The sequence below is a fragment of the Dendrobates tinctorius genome, unplaced genomic scaffold, assembly GCF_039654945.1.
Source record: "Dendrobates tinctorius isolate UK_male_01 unplaced genomic scaffold, ASM3965494v1 ptg000020l, whole genome shotgun sequence".
NCBI classification, from domain to species: domain Eukaryota; kingdom Metazoa; phylum Chordata; class Amphibia; order Anura; family Dendrobatidae; genus Dendrobates; species Dendrobates tinctorius.
In genome coordinates, this window is record NW_027361688.1 from 32,887,342 (window position 1) to 32,904,652 (window position 17,311).

The window sequence follows — 17,311 nt, forward strand, 5'->3', positions numbered from 1 at the left end:
GCAGCTCCATCTTGGCGGCGTTGACGCCGGAGCTCACAGATCTAATAGCCTAAGGATAGATGACGCCTGGAAACCCCGTCTAAATGTCTGTTTTATTGATAATCTCAGATTTTCACACGGTTTACAGCAGCGTGTAGTTCAGAGCTGTGGCTTTGGTCTGGGTGGTTTATTTTCTTACATCGCTATATCTGTTCTTCACTGTGGTTTGCAGTGAGAACACTGATGGGGATCTTGGCGCTTGAGGCGGTCAAGTACAACGACGTACTTGTTTGCGAGGTGGACGTCATCCAGCTCTTCAGAGCCATCGCAACGTGCAATGCACTGATGAAACCACGACACCCCGACCATGACGACGATTGGACATTTTATTTATGATGGCTGATATCTGCATCACTTAGACTTGACATTAAATAAAGTAGCCTTATAACGGTTTTCCAATCTTTATGAAGTAGTTTTAATAAGCTTAAGGTGCAAAGAAGCAAAATTTTCATATTAGTAATGGATGATGGTCCAAGTCGGGTCCTGATTCCGGCTAAACAGCCATTGCGGAACCTCTGAAGCCGCCCTCTGATGAATCACACTTACTAGGAATATAATATTATTTTATGGTACACTCATCGTATGATCAAAGGGCTCCTGGAAAGTTTCCATATAAAATTTTCACACATTGAAAAGAGGGGGAAAAAAACTACTGGGAACTCCCCACTGTTAAGGCTAGATTTTATGGCATTGCTTCAAGGGGAACATCACAATCAGACTGTGGTGAAGCAATAGGGATCTGTTGAGCAATGTTTTTTTTTTGTTTGTTTTAATGTATCCAATTTTGCCAAAATGAAATCTGCATTTATACATGGTTTTCAAATTTTACTTATTGGAAATTTTTTGGAAACTGTCCAAAAATTATCCTGCCCTAAAAAAAACCCCTTTCCAAAAATTATCCCTATTAGCGTCCAGCAGGCTTAGATAATTCCGATTTCACATGTACACAAAACATAGACCACGGTCAGATCAGAAGACCCAACAGATGGTGGTGCGAGTGGGTATCCCAATCCGAGTACCGTCTGTGTGAAACCGGAAGTAGGGGAAATCTTATGTAACACTACCACCCCATAGTGGGGTCCAGGTCATCCTCCTTGTCTCCTCTCCTTCTCCATACTAAGCTTGAACCGCTTCTTTTGATCATTGTGGATAAAATGTCCTATGCCATGCCTTTTTTTTTTTTTTTTTTTTTTTTTTTTTAATTTTCGACTTGCACTGAACCTGCACATGCGCAGTTTAGTTTGCCCTTGTTTTTCGACAGATGAAGCAACTTATGCGCAAGTCTCTTCTTGGTCATTGTCTTTAACATTGCAGCATCTCTGGGAGTGTCAGGACATCTATAGGACATCCGGACCAGTGCATGCACAGAAGAAAAGTTTATTCCTTTTGTCCATACAAAGTCCTAGATGCAGCAGAAGCAAGAAATGAAATGTGGATAAGCTGCGCATGTGCAGCAGTCCTGTGTTGTATGGCTCAATCATGAGACTTCAAGGGGCTGTAGTTGACGAGGTGGGCATCATTCAAGGAAGATTGGGCTAGCTTAGTGTGGAATCCACCAGGGCTGTGGAGACGGAGTCGTGGAGTCGGTGCATGGATATTAAGGAGATGGAAGTTTGGCTTACCGACTCGGGCTGTGGAGTCGGTGTCATGGAAATTGAGCAGTTGGAGGTTTGACTTACCAACTCCACAGCCCTGGAATCCGCAGACCAGTGTTCCCCCAAATTCCTGTCCTTACAGCCCCCAACAGATCATGTTCTCAGGATTTCCTTAGTATTGCACAGGTGAGAGAACCTCTGGCAACTCCGATGCCTTGATGATGATTCCATCACAAGTGCAATACACAGGAAAATTCAAAATCCTGATCTGTTGGGGCCGTGAGGACTGGAGTTTGGGAAACCCTGGCTTAGGCAGTCCAGACACCACCAGCAGATTGGTGTAAGCCTATTTGTTTTTGGAGCATAAATTCTTCAAAAACAACGAGGAGTTTAAAAACTACAAGTTTTGGTTGGAGAGTTGGCGAAATTCTGCAAACCTCATTGTGGATACACCATTGGGGCAAAGTCGGACGACCCTATAAATCAGAGCGAGATTGGAGCGCAGTGTGCTGACTTCTCCCGACCCGAGCTTGACAGCATGCTTAGAAATACATGCAGCTGTCACGCTCTGGTCGGGTGGGCTGTCGGCCAGTCCTTGTACTACTTTCCGATCTCGCGCCGATTTATACAGCCATCTGACTCTGCCCTTTAGGAAAGAAGCATGGCGTCATGGGTCAAACCTAGTGACCGGAGGCAGTTTGCTATGCGCATAACTATGTTAAGCCTTTTTGTGCAAATCCGCTTCATGCGCAAGCAATTCTCAATGACGAGGTTGTTCAGGATTATGAAAAGGCTCTGCTTTTCCAAAAAAACTGCACTGTATCTCTAGCATTAAATATGCCTGAGCTGCAATACCAGGTATAGCCTTTAGAGAAGAGGGGCGCTGTTACCGGAAAAAAAATCTGTTGCTCTTCTCAAATCATCCCTTATAAAATCTTTTGAGGTTTTTTTTTTTTTTTAGGATTGTTAAAATACTTTATATCAGTTTCTGGGAAAGTAAGGTGATAACCATTGTGGCTGCCATAATGTTTCCCACAGGGGAAGATTCCCAGGATCCTGATTTGCAGACCTGTCACTCTATACTGTGCTAGATCTGCCCTTCCTATTTCTTTCCTTCTCGTTCGTCGTGGGTTTACCGTCGTGATTGATGAGGACTTGCTTTTTCGCTTTGTACAAATTTCCAGTTCCATTAACGATTGCGTAATCTAAAAAGAGATGGAATTTCTCTAGGGAAAATTCTAAAGGGGCCGTGGCGTCGTGCTGATGGAGTGGGGCCGTGGCGTCGTGCTGATGGAGTGGGGCCGTGGCGTCGTGCTGATGGAGTGGGGCCGCGGCGTCGTGCTGATGGAGTGGGGCCGTGGCGTCGTGGTGATGGAGTGGGGCCGTGGCGTCGTGCTGATGGAGTGGGGCCGCGGCGTCGTGCTGATGGAGTGCACCCAACACACCAGGAGCAGTTTGTCTATATAATTGTCTGTTGGGTCCATATAATGCTAAGTATGGGGTGTTGGTATTCACACTGTAGTATTATTATGGGTTTTTGGGGGCTTTTACAATTGTTTTTGCTTGGTGCCTATTACAGCAAAATAAAATGTATCCTATGCGATAAAATGCACGTACAAGCTCAGTTTACACATCTTGGGTGTATTGTGAGGCGGAAAGCCCCTATAATTACTACCTTAAGGGTGAGCTGAAAGTAAGAACACTTTTCAGGGTGACTCTTCTTTCAGATTTCCTTATCTAATGACGCTCCTTTCTTTTGTGCAGATCTCTTATTCCTATTTATTTATGTTTTCTTTCTATGACAGTGTTATTAATATTTAGCACAGAGTTTTTTTCCCACTAATTTCCCCCTCATGAGGCTCTATCTCTAGTTTTCTCCAGTTTTCAGTTGTCTCTCAGCTGGTGGGTGGAGACTAGCTGCTATGATGAAAGCACCGTACACACACACAGAGGTGATTCCTGCTCTCTTGGCTGCATGCAGCACATATTCAGAGTAAGAAGTAGCAGAATGGATGACATTATTCAGCTGTACTGCGCAGTGCAGCTGTGAAACCAGCACTGGAGTAGATAAAACACTAACTAAAAAGCGGCCGCAGTCTTTCTGCTTTTTCGCTCTTTTCTCACCTCTCTGTTGAAACTTTAATAAACTTCTGTAATCTTATCCCTCAGTGAGCTTTCCAAGTGAACGATAAGTTCACAAGTCGGGTGGGAAGGAGGAAAGGTTGAGAGTGGTGGCTCATAAGTGGGAGAGAGAGAGGTGGCTCATAAACGGGAGGAGGGGTGGGAGAGAGAGGTGGCTCAGAAATAGGAGAAGGGTGGGAGAGAGAGATGGCTCATAAACGGGAGGGTGGTGGGAGAGAGAGTGAGAGGTGGCTCATAAACGAAAAGGGGGTGGGAGAGAGGTGGCTCACAAATAGGAGAAGGGGTGGGAGAGAGAGAGGTGGGTCATAAACGGGAGGGTGGTGGGAGAGAGAGTGAGAGGTGGCTCATAAACGAAAAGGGGTTGGGAGAGAGAGAGAGGTGGCTCATAAGTGGGAGGAGGGGTGGGAGAAAGAGAGGTGGATCCTGAGAGGAAGGTGGGTGAAGTGGATGAGAGAAGTGGCTCCTAAGAGGAGACTTAAGCATATTTCTCCACTTAGATATTGTGCAAAGTTTCCTATATTCTCATGTACATTTTGATTTCTCCAAAGCTTGAGACAGTCACCGTTCATGACTGCACTAAGGGGACCAAACACTTTAAAAGGAACTTGTCCGGTCTTTTTTTTTTTTTTGGTTCCCAAATCACCATCAATAACGGATAATCCTTTTCCTGTATTCTCCAAAGATGAAGACTGGAATTGTAATCACATGTCCACATGAATGTCAACCCAAACATCTAGAAAGGAGGCAATAAGGCGTGAACAGCTTGACTTTATTCTGCAGGGTCTTCATTCCCTTGACTGGACGCCATGAATTATCATCTGACCATGGTGGACAATGAACTTCATTTTTTTTTGTGTAAAATCACTTATAATATTGACCTTATGAAGTAAGTAATGGTGGTAGTCTCGGTGGAAAAAATGACCCAATAAGTTCTCTTAACAACCACCACATTGTCTTTTGAGAACAGGTGCTAGGCCTACAGCTACGTCTTTTGGCGTCCGTGTTGGAGAAGGCACCGAGTCCTTCAACTTCCTCACAAATCCTGTTCTTAGAGCAGTGTCCTGACTACGCCCGGGATCGGAGGACTCTCGGCGCCTGGCCCTCTCACTTTTAAGGTGTGAAGGGCTGAGTATTTTTGTTAGTCTTTATTATCTTTTTTTATGAATGTGGCTGTACGATGGCTCGTTTTTACCGGCTCATGTTGTGTATGACACCCTACTGGTTTACATATTAACATAATAATAATTAAAAAAATGACTGGTTAACCTTTATTCTTTTTAGGGTAAGGATAAAATAAAGCAAAGTTCTATGGTCCTGTAGTCTTTCTTCTCTTCTCGTTTTTTTTTTTTTTTTAATAGGGGACATGAAAGTGCGAATACTTCTGTTCTCCGCTTTCCATGGAATCCCATTTCTGCTCTGTAATGCCCCTCAGAATGAAACTGTAGCCACCACTCCCATCTATATAGGACTGTCGGAAAAAGCGGAGTGGGGTACTTGGTCCCTAGGAGAATGAATGGTGGTGGCTTGTGTGGCCAACACTCCATTTGACAGAACATTCCAGAGAATCCTTCTTGGGATCAATGGGCGTCCCAACCATCGGACATCCCCTGGCAATCTGATAGCTATTACCTAACCTTGACAAAAAAACGAAAATAAGGTTCCCACGATGCCTCCATAGTGTGTGACCATAAGACTTAATCGTTGGTACGGTCTTTAGACCATGGTTGGAATTAGACTACTTTGTGTGAGGATGGAAGGCAGCTTCCTCCATCTCAAATCTTCCACCTTCATCTCTTCTAGAGACCAAACTTGTTAGATCCACCATCCGTTCGTGTCAGTGCTTCGGTAATGAGATGGTTCTCCAGTAACATAATGATGTGGACATTTCTAGAATTGACCGATCGTTCACGATGAACATGGTTCTTGTATTTCCTCCATCATTTTAGTGTTTTGAGGACCTCCTAATGTCTCCCCAACGATGTCGATAACCTCTTCAGGTATCCAGTTGACCTTAAAGAGTAACCGTCTTTTTAAATTTTATTTCCTAAATCGATAGTTCACGTAAAAATAGGAAACTTTGTTATATATCTAATTAGAGAAATCTGCTTCTTGCTCCTCCAGGCCTGATTTCATTCTCAAAAATCTCAATTTACGGGTAAAATCCGTTTTCGGTAAGCACAGACTTTCTCATTACTGAGATTGGAGATGACAGTTGGTGCTCATAAAGCTCTATGGAGATCTGTACCCTTTCTGGAATGTATCTGACTGTAGCTCCTCCCTCCTACATAGAATTTTAAAAGCACCAACTGCCATGTAGAAGGAATTAAGGAGGAGTTAAAGGCAGATATGTTCCAGATAAGACAATTAATCTGCCTGTAGCTCCTCCCTTCTGCATGGCAGTTGGTGCGTTTAAAATTCTATGTAGGAGGGAGGAGCTACAGTCAGATACATTCCAGAAAGGGTACAGATCTGACTGTAGCTCCTCCCTCCTACATAGAATTTTAAACGCACCAACTGCCATGCAGAAGGGAGGAGCTACAGGCAGATTAATTGTCTTATCTGGAACATATCTGCCTTTAACTCCTCCTTAATTCCTTCTACATGGCAGTTGGTGCTTTTAAAATTCTATGCAGAAGGGAGGAGCTACAGGCAGAATCACTCCTGAATCAGTTACAGATCTCCATAGAGCTTTATGAGCACCAACTGTCATCTATCTCAGTAATGGGAAAGTCTGTATTCACTGAGGAAAGGTTTTACCGTTGAATTGAGAGTGAAAAATCAGTGCAGGAGGAGAAAGATGCAAATTTCTCTGATATATTTCAAAACAATAAAAATTAAAGCAGCGGTTACTCCTTTTAAGCTATTTTGTTTTGAAATACCTAATTAGTGGTTTTATGTTGTCACAGCGCTTGGGAAATGTAAAATTCTTTCTAAGAGGATAGCGGCTGTGAAATCCCCAGCATTTTTGGAATACTATCTCTGACGGCAGCTCGTGTTCGCAGAAAAACAAGGGAAGGACCACACTGTTTGGCATCATTATGACCCCTGAAAGTCCCAGTGTCAGACGCTGTACAGCTGGGATTTACAGAATTACATTTGTAAACTTCGGCATGTTATTAGGTGGTGCTGTCCATTTTCTTATTCTTTTTAAGGCTTTTTTTTTTTTTTACTTCCATCAACGATGAAATAAAAATGTCTAGATTGGAGATTTGTCACACTTTCGATGAGGCGTCTTCTCTTTAAATGACCTTTTTAAAAGGGTGTTTTTTCATTTAAAGGGATATTCCTGACTAATTAAGCTCTTACATATTCATAGGGAGCACCATCACTTAATGATTGATGGGTTCCCTGCTGATGATAAAAATGCTCACAGGCGTCTATACTAACACTCTAGGGGAGGGTTCTTGTCAAGGCAGCGGCCATTTTAACTCTGTAGTGATTGACTTCCTAGACAAAACAGTTGCGATTTGCTAATTAAATGTATTTAGGAATTTATTTATAATGACATTTTCCTTTTAGTTATTTGTTTTTTGGGCTTTTTTTTTTCTATTCCCGGAGAGCCCCTTTAAGTGATGGCATGTCCTTGCGATATGCCAGAGATGGTAGTGCCACGTTTATTGAAGATGGTCCCTTTATTTAAAGCCATCAAAAAGCTTCTCTTGATCTGTAAGATCCAGCATATCCATGAATTAACCATGAAACCCAATTAGTTCTTATGAGAACTGTCTGGTACTTAAAGGGGCTTTCCACATTGCCAGAAGGAGGTAACCATATGGCATAACAAAAGAAGCTAAACCCGCCTGTTACATGGCCCTGACATCCCTGCTCGACAATAAATAAATCATAGTGGGAACTTCCAGCAATAAACTCTTATCTGTGGGAAAACCAGGCAATGAAGTGTTTAATTTCCCTGTAGCGCCACCCCAGGGAGAACTAATTATTACACTGTCCTCTTAAATCAGCAGGCTGCGGGACGGGTTCTTCATAAACGGAGGCATTCTTTGCAAATACTCACTACTCCTCAAAAATGAAGACTTCCTCCCCAACTACTGGATCTTAACTTAAAATTCGACAATAGGATACATGAAAATGGTCTTTCTAAACCTGGACAACCCCTTTAACTTCTGCTTCAGCATTTCCTTTTTGTGAGAAGGTCTATGCTGAAAAGCTACTGTGATCACAGTGATCAGCCTCGATCCCTAGAAGAACCCAGCAGCAGGTGTTCCATTTCTCTACAGTGCCACCACAGGGACAAATAAGGTATTACAGTCTTCATATTCACATCCATAAGTTGTCAGTGTGATGCACGGCCGGGTAGGGACCTCCAGAGAAGGGGACATTCTCTATGGTCTCTCTCCATTCTGGCTAGAAGATGAGGGTCCTAAGTGGTGATGCTCTACAGGTCATTGAACCCCTTTCTGCTAGTAGGATGTATACAACGTTTGGATTTTCAGTGCTTCTGATCAAGCATCATTGAGCTTAGATGTCATTTCCCCTTTTATATCCTTGTTTGGTTTTTTAAAGGATGACTTTTACATTCTGTGTGTGTGTGTGTGTGTGTGTGTGTGTGTGTGTGTGTGGTGATTTTTTTTTTTTTTTTTGTTATGGCTGTGTCTTGTACATCGACGACATGTTTAAAATCTCTTTCCCCGTAATCCCAACCCTGTCATCTCAAATATTTTATATATCGACCCTTTTATAAATAAACCAGTAAAATTGGGAATTCCCAGCTTCCTCTTGCCTGAGAACCTCCTTCCTGTGATGGCCTATCGCTAATTTGACTCATGATCCTATGGCAGGAGACAGACACTGATAATTTTTCATGTGATTTACTTTTTTTTTTTTTTTTTTACCTTTTTATCGCTCTTCTTGGCTTTTATCAGCCTGTCAACTACTGTGATTACCGGGGAGAATCCCACCTAAAAAAAAATCATCTGCGTAGAAGTGAAACTCTTCGTCGGCTTCTTAGAAAATGTCAATTCTCTTACTTTACTCGAGACTAGGGGATCTACCACGATTAAACAAACCTTTCTTTAAAGCAAAAATAAAACCTCCAAAAAATTAGGTTTCTCTATGAAAAGCTGCCAGGAAGTGTCAGTCATGTGCTTGGAGAAAAATTTTGGGAAATTTGTACACATTTCAAAAAATAGTTGGTAACAAAACCCCCCAAAAAATTAAAGAACCTTTCACCTTCCATCACAAAATAAAGAACCAGAAGGAACATAGACCTTCGGGGGTGCCAAATATCAGTGGCCGGTAAAATTACACAACGTTGGTGATATCCATAACCAACCGGGAATGTTGTGTTAGGCGGCACTACACTGGTATACACGAGAGCCTAGTTAGGTGCTCCTAAAGTAATTGGTCATCGAGCTGAAGTTCTCATGAGACAAGTAGCCTTCAAACACCAAAGGTCTGAGGAGAAGATCACGAGACATTAATCTGAGTACTAAATTCCATCCTAACTTATCCTTTAGGCTTGCTTCATACTTCTGACGTTTCCGGTCCATGTGCGGATCTCAAGCGGGTCTCCTGACCCAAACTCAACAGCTTCATATCTGAAGCCTTTGAGTTCTGGCCTAAAGACCCTCGATCTGTCATTGAGGAGGACATCCATGATCCGGACTCAAGCTGTGAATGTTGGAAGTAGGACACCGGCTTTAGGGGGATAGAAAATATCTTACCACTATTACCCTTTTTAAGGAAATTTGTCAGCAGTTTTTATGTAATCTGAGAGCAGTATGATTTAGAGGTTGAGACCATAATTTCAGCGATATGTCACTTACTGGGCTGTGTGTAGTTGTGTCCATAAAATCAGTGTTTTATCAACAGATTATCACTACAGGACTAGGCGTCACATGCCTCCTAGTCAACTGCTCTGTGTAACCCCGCCCCCCACTGCTGATTGGCAGCTTTCTGTCAATAACCAGTGTACACAAAAAACTACCAAAGAGTGGTGTGGGTGGGGTTATACACGGCGCTACTAGATCTGCAGCAGAAAAAACTGTGATTGTATCAGAATTACAGTAAAGCATACCAGTAAGTGACAAATCGCTGGAATCAGGGTCTCTGCTTCTACATCATGCTGCTGTCAGATTACGTAACAAAACCCTGCTGATGGATTCCCTTTAATCTGCGACCTATGAGAAGATTGTAACAATTGTCCAATCTTAAATTAAGAACTAGTTTTAAAGCTTTTGCACCCCACCTAGTAGTCAGAACCCCCCCCCCTTAGTGGTTATTGGAGTTCCATCCCAATACAGTAGTTAAAACTGACCGGTCTCCCTTTTAGTCTTAAAATTATTTTTTCAAGCTCTTCCCTCCATTCTCTCAGACATGAGAGCATACAAGTCTGTGGGTGTGAGTGAAACATTGGACTGCACTCCGATGTCATCCGAATGCAGTCCGATTTACTGTGGATGCCTACAATGAAAAAGATGGTGAAATTAAATTCTCCCTCTTCTCCACACCTGTGATATGATCCTCCCATGCGAGAAAATCCGATACTATGCTCAGACTCTGGCAGGTTGCCAATATATTATCATATGAGAGAATCAAAGGCCGTGTGACGCCCGGTCTAACGGTGATGACCTGTCTTTGGAATAGCGTATAAATATCATTTTGGTGGGGGACTGACTGCCAAGCACCCCCAATAATCAGTTGATTGTAGAGATTGCAGTGCTTTTGAACTAACACAGCGCCATACATGTTGGAGTGGCCATGAGTGGTACGGCAACAATTTCTTTCACATACTATCAATTAACTTCATCTCTTTTTCATTGAAGTGAATATGAGATTGCAGCAATACAATTCAGGGCCACAACATAATATGCGGCTCTATGCCAGTTCCGTTACATCATGGTTATCCATCAGCTACTGGATAGGGTAAACTATGGTCAATATTGCTGATATTTCCTAAGGAAGTTCCCAGAAAACCCCTTAAAGTACCTGCCACCAGATCAGAAGTCTCCATTTTGTTGCACTTATTTTATTCCCACTGCTCTGCTGAACGTTCCGCTTTTTGTATGTTTAAATTCCGCCAAAACTGTTCCAGAGATAAGCCTTTTTATTCAGTTCTACTTTACTGGTTCCTCGTGGGTGTGTCTTTTAGACTATAAGCCACTCCCCCTTGAAAAGACTCAGCTAAAAGGCCCATATCTCCGAAACCGTAGGGTGGATTTTTAAAAAACAAAAAGTGGAATACTTATGGGAGCAACGGAATAAAGTAAAAGCAAAAGCTGCCCACATCTGACAAGTCCTTTAGAAACAATGGCTATAGCTATAATCCTACTAATACAATGGTTTTCATACATGCTGTATTTTTTTTCTTTAAAAAAAATGTATTTTTGGCTTCTGAATCGTAATTTAGGAAATGTTAGATGCACGAAAGTGACGTGTGGGGGATGATGGGAGAGCGAAAAGCTAAGCGCTACTACCGAAGACTGTTCATGTCCAGATTCAGCTTTGCTTTTCCAGGTAGTCAGTACGAAAGGCCAGGATGAGCCATAATTGCCCTGTATGGACAGGACTGACTCGCGCTCATGCGTCACATGCTGTGTATAGTGGATGAGGAGTCATCTCCACCTTTCTTGAAGGACGTCCTCGAGACTCATCATTGAATGTCTGGAAAAGCCAGAGGGGAATTTACATTTTCTGCAGTCTGAGAACCTCTAGTTCAGAAGGTGTCCATTAGTTCTTCTTCTATATCTTGCCAATCCCTGAGCTGAGATTCGGGAGCCTACAGCTACATTCCATCTAATGACTATGGGGGTCTCCTGACAGATGAAAAGGCATATTGAATTTTAGCACCCAATCATTTTGTTCTCCCAGATGTTAAACTGGAAATAAACTCGTGTGCATCTCCTAATCTGAATCCTGAGACCCTCACCGATCATTAAAAGTACTATTTAGGTCTGGGGGTGGACAACCTCCACGTACTGTAAGGAGACTTATAGGCAATGCTCCCGGGGGGGGACAAAAGGTACAGTGGGGAAAAAAAGCGATTTAGTCAGCTACCAATTGTGCAAGTTCTCCCACTTAAAAAGATGAGAGAGGCCTGTAATTGACATCATAGGTAGACCACAACCATGAGAGTCAAAATGAGAAAACAAATCCAGAAAATCACATTGTCTGATTTGGCAAGATTTATTTTGTAAATTATGGTGGTAAATAAGTATTTGGCCATCTCAATATTTTGTTTTATATCCTTTGTTGGCAATGACAGAGGAGTTTGGAGTGTGACTGTTTGAGGTTGTGGACAGGTGTCTTTTATACTGATAACACGTTCAAACAGGAGCCATTACTACAGGTAATGAGTGGAGGACAGAGGAGCCTCTTACAGAAGAAGTTGCAGGTCTGTGAGAGCCAGAAATCTTCCCTGTTTTTAGATGACCAAATACTTATTTTCCACCATAATTTGAAAAATAAATCTTGCCAAGTCGGAAAAGGTGATTTTCTGGATTTATTTTCTCATAGTTGTGGTCTACCTATGATATCAATTACAGGCCTTGTTCATCATTTTAAGTGGGAGAACTTGCACAATTGATGGCTGACTAAATACTTTTTTTTTTCCCCCACTGTATGCATTTGAGCTCTCCTCCAGGTAGAAGAGAGCCATCTTAATAAAGCCATCCTACCATAAAATCCAGTTCCCACCCCTTTAATGAGTCTTGATATACACCAAGCCAGCCTCCTCCAAAAATACACTAAATATCTACATGTAAAGGTTCTCATACACATCAAAAGCGACTGATTTTTAAAGGGTCATTCCCAATGTGTAATAAATTGCTAAAATGACAAAATTTGCGTATAAACAAGCAATTTTACTTATTAAAAATCTTCTCTGCTCTCAATAACGGAGGGATTTTTACTTTTCTTGTTTACTAATCATTGCCTAGGTTACTGGCCTCCTCTTCAGTCTATCAGCAGTGGTCAATCTTCTAGACAAGGAGCACATATCTTTCAAGAGCTGCTCTGAAGGTGTCTGTATCAGGGTAGCTTCAGCACCTCTCATGTTGGAGAGGAAAATCTGCCTCTGCTTTCAACAGAGAGCACACAGTCATCTGCAACACACTTGGCAAGCAGGAGACAGGGGAGCAAACCTGAAGATTCTATAATAAGAACAACCTTTTAACTCCCGATCCTTTTTTGTTTTCAGGTGAGATGACCCATTACCTGAAGAGCATGACCCCGCTTTCTCATCTCTTTACATTTAGAACACATGGATGCTCGGCTGAGTTGAGCATGCACGTGTGTAAAGGCGTGAAAGGATTCAGCTCTCAGTCATGCTCTTTAGTTATCTTATTTTTATGGCCTCCTTTATTCTATAATCAAGGCTGCAATTTTATCTACCAGCTTACTTTGCTGTGCGCAGCGCTGCTCTGCTGATAACAAGCGGGGAAATTCCGTGATAACATGTACTAGTAGATAAGACAATTGTTTGGTGTCTTTTACTTCTCCATTTATTGTGAGATTCAGTTGGTAGTTTCCAAACTCGTTGTTTTTATGGCTGTTCTGGTACAAAATCACGTGGACCTTTTTGGTTACGGAGCCTGAGTGCGCCCCCTAATTTTCGCACCCGTCGTTTTTTATCTTGGGGGTAGCTGGCAAATAGTGATCCAGCATGACCTATGGAGTCGGCAGCTGCCCCCACCACCGCTTGGTTCTTTGTAGCAAATCCCTCAGCACAATGTTGTCAGCAGAAGCCAATGAATTCGGTGATCGCTTGCAGCACTGTTGATGTGATTGCTGCAACCGATCAACAATGACCATAAAGGTGGAGAGAGATGGCACCGGACCTGGGGAGGGTGAATAAAAGATCAGTTTATTGTATAATTTTGTATTATTGATCCTATGGGCAATTAATTTTTTAAATTGGGTAACCCCTTTAAATGTCACTTTATATCCTTTTGGATGGAGGTACACAGTGACCTCAAACTTCCTCTACCCTAATGGTGGGGTTCACGGACACTGCGCCCCACTTGGATTTAAAAGTGAGCTGTCGATGACAAGGCTGTATAGGCGCCATGATGATGCCATTTTTTGTGGAGATCCAATGTGCCAGTTATGAGATGTCTAGTAATATGCAAATTAGGCTGGAAGTGCGCTGGGGGTGTGTCACTGCTCTTGGACACACCTCCAATGCTTTTTCAGCCTTATTTGCATATGTTTTATAGGTTTGTGATCTGAAACCCCCTGACTGGTCAGGCAAGTCTCTGACCAAGACAGCTGGCAGCCACCACTAGGGCGGGGGAGCAAGGTAAAAATGGACTTTGTTTAACCATGTATGCAGTGAGCTCCACCTAGTGGTGGCTTCTGATAGCTTGGAAGGGGAGGTGGAGCGTTAATGATAATAATTAACAAATGAGCAATAAAGTTTTTTTTAATTTGACCAATTTGCTACAAATGTGAAATTTCAAAAGCCTGTTCTTATCAAACGTATTCGTTACCGGTGTGAAGCTGAATCCTGCGTGCTCTGTCCTCCTCTAGAGATGTAAGATTGCCGTCTGTCGGATGCGGAGCTGATTAATGGAAGGCAGAAGCCCGTACAGAATCTATGATCCAGGCGGCAGTGACCCCAAAGTGTTTGATGATCAGCTGGAACGCATGGCAGGGATCCCAAGTCTTGGTAAATGTCACATATGTTATCTGTATAGGAATATAGGGCTTTCCTCCAACATTTAAGGGGTTGTTCCATAGGTTCGGTGATAATTTTCTGGCCGCTGGGACCCCCACTAATAACAGGCATCTCGCGGATCTGTGGCCAAAAGGAAAAGTGGTTAGGTGTGTCCCCTGTGGGACTATGGATGTTATGGAGAGACTGATCTGTATAAAATTATAATATTTGCAGGTTCAAGTCTAAAAAAAATATTAAAATAGTCATATTTTTATAATTATGGATAGAATATAAAAATAAACAATTTAAATAAATGCATATAAATACTACACATACACCCGCTGTATATAGTAAATATATGCATTTATTTAAATATTTTTTTATATTGTGTATATATACAAAAATATAATTTTGTTTATTTTAATATTTTTTAGACTTGAACCTGCAAATGTACACTATTGCGTTATTGTAATATGTATATATTTTTTTTTTTTTTATTATTTATTTTAACTTGAGACTTGAACCTGGTAATCATTATCTGGGCTTCATAAGTGTCCACATATCCGGGTGCTTCCAGTTAATCACAATCACCGACTTGCGATCCCATCGTAGGGTATAAGGGGTGGGATTGGCAATGGGGATGACACCCTTTAATTTCCATCTGCGGCATCTGTGGGGTTAAGCTGCTGTGTAGCTGTGGATGGAGCGGGCTCGACCCTATTGTCTCCAGCTTGGGACCCCCCTCTGAGAACATCTCCAGCACAGTTATATGGCCCTTCCCTAATAACGCCCCCTGTGATCTACAACTGCTGGTCATTATCTGTTACACAATCCTCACTCAGGTTGGTTTCCTTTCTCCTCCTGCAGTTTCTCTTTCCTTTCTTTCCCATGTCGCCCACCTCTCTCTCCTCCCTCTATTTCAGTCCTCTCGCCCTCGTTCTGACGCTCTCGCCCTCTTATCTCAGGTGAGCTGCTGCAGGAGTCCCAGAACGTGGCCCACAATCTGCGGCAGAAGGCAGAAGCCCTAATACAAGACACCCGGGATCTGCAGGTGTCGTCTTCCGGAAATCCTAATGATCCATTCGCTGGAAACATGACCCAAGGTGAGACCTTCTCTAGGGCTGAGAGACGACCGTGCATGAATTCCTTCAGATCCTGCCGCATCCCCTTAATGTTCAGGATTTAGGGGTCCTAGAGGTCGGAATGCCTCCTTTCTTACAGCAATGGCCATTACTTTATAAAATTAGGAGACCCCTTTAATTCAGCCCCGAGTAATCCAAAAATTCTGATACTGGAACACTTGATTCCTGTTATGGCATTCAGGAGACTGGGAAAGCTGGGTGTCAACCTCTAGTGGCGCACACTAATACTGGTGGGTACAATTTTTGAAAATTTTTCAGCAGAAGGGCTCAAGAACTTATTCATAAATGTATTTTTTTTAAGGGTGGTGTCTGTTTAATTAGGTGCCCATGGGCGTTCCTTGAAAGGGGTATTCACATCTCCAGTATCCTATCCCAATAGGCAGAAGGTGTAATAAAAAAATTAGCAAATAACTCTAATTAGAAATGTATAGTTCTTCTGGTTCGCTATGTCACTTACTCCATCTGCAGGACATTGTAGTAGCTTAAGTATCCATGGTTGTGACCGATAACTAAGTAACTGTCACTATATTAGTGGTTGTAACCATGGATACGTAAGCAACTTCAATGCCCTGCACATGGGGTAAGTGGCATAGTTAATCAGAAGAACTGTACTATATTTCTAATTGGAGATATTTGTTAATATTATTTTTACACCTACTACATATAAGACCTTGGAGATGGCAATACCCCTTTCTTACAACTGTCATATATGTGCAAGTGTAAGCAGTGGGCTCAGGAGCTGAGCCCGCTCTATAGCGGGCAGGTGTTGGTTGTTACACCCTTCACTTCCTGACATCTGCATTTAGGGCACATGGGGGTACTTAGTTTTGGGCAACCATCTTCCCCTTATATACTAGATATACCGTGGAGCGGATGGCAGTATTTTTTATGCTGATGATGGGGCAGATCAGCCAGTCGGTATCATCCTTTTATACGTCACACATACTTTTGAAAATATGTGAGTGGTATTATAACTTGTCTAGATTTTATGTATTGCGGGTGTACTTACTTATAGTTTTCCTTTACGTTTCAGTGCAGGAAAAAGCCGAAGTTTTTTTGCACGTTGAGCTGTCAGACATAAAGGACACAGAATCTGATGTTCACATCACGGTCGTACCCAAAAACCCAGCAAGTGTAAGTGGTTTTTGTAGCGTAAAATGTTGCTTTGCATACAGAGGCCCTTTTAATTTCTCCCTGCATTTATCACATACGTGTACAATATGAGGTTATCTCGATATCGAATGGATGAAATGTTTTTGCTAGCCTTCACTGGGATCTATAATAGAGAGAATTTTTGGTACACGTCATAAAATCTCTCTTTTATTGGGTGCTTTATCGGGCGACCATGTATCCCCCCCCTAATTAAGGCTACAAGAGAGATTTCACAGTGAGTACCAAAAATCTTTTTACTGGGGGGACGTGTCCCCAAATGAAGGCAGCAAGAAAGAGATTTTACAAGGAGTACCAAAAAATCTTTTTTTTTATTTATTTTTTATAAATGTTATTGTTTAATGCCTGTTGTTTAGCAGTGAAGCCAAACATGCACAGTGCTTACAGGTTCTTTTTATAGAGCTTGTAAGTGCTGTTCTGAAGCTGACCTAAAATCAACTTTGTCATTTTCGAAGGAAAAAAAAAGTTACGGTTGGTGAATTGCTGGAAGAAAATTTTTGGGGAAAATGAAGTTCTTGTAGGCCCTCATGTGCAATTGGGCCTTGTTCTTCAAGGGGCTTGACTGGCCTCTAATATTACTGTTTTGCAGGAGGGTTTGGTTGTAAGCC

The 17,311-nt window shown here is 42.2% G+C and overlaps 1 protein-coding gene across 2 annotated transcripts in view; it reads left to right on the forward strand.

Annotated features, from left to right (window-relative positions):
* LOC141083611 (TNFAIP3-interacting protein 1-like) overlaps positions 1-17,311 on the forward strand; it is a 58,662-nt gene that overhangs the window by 3,375 nt on the left and 37,976 nt on the right. Inside the window, exons 1-4 of one of the 2 annotated variants that reach the window (XM_073567957.1) lie at positions 7,733-8,036; positions 14,265-14,403; positions 15,357-15,494; positions 16,567-16,667. In XM_073567957.1, coding sequence (XP_073424058.1) covers positions 14,304-14,403; positions 15,357-15,494; positions 16,567-16,667 — 339 coding nt within the window. In that variant the 5' untranslated portion in view covers positions 7,733-8,036; positions 14,265-14,303. Of the gene's footprint in view, positions 1-7,732; positions 8,037-14,264; positions 14,404-15,356; positions 15,495-16,566; positions 16,668-17,311 lie in introns of those variants that run through there. The other variant, XM_073567955.1, reaches the window with a different exon arrangement.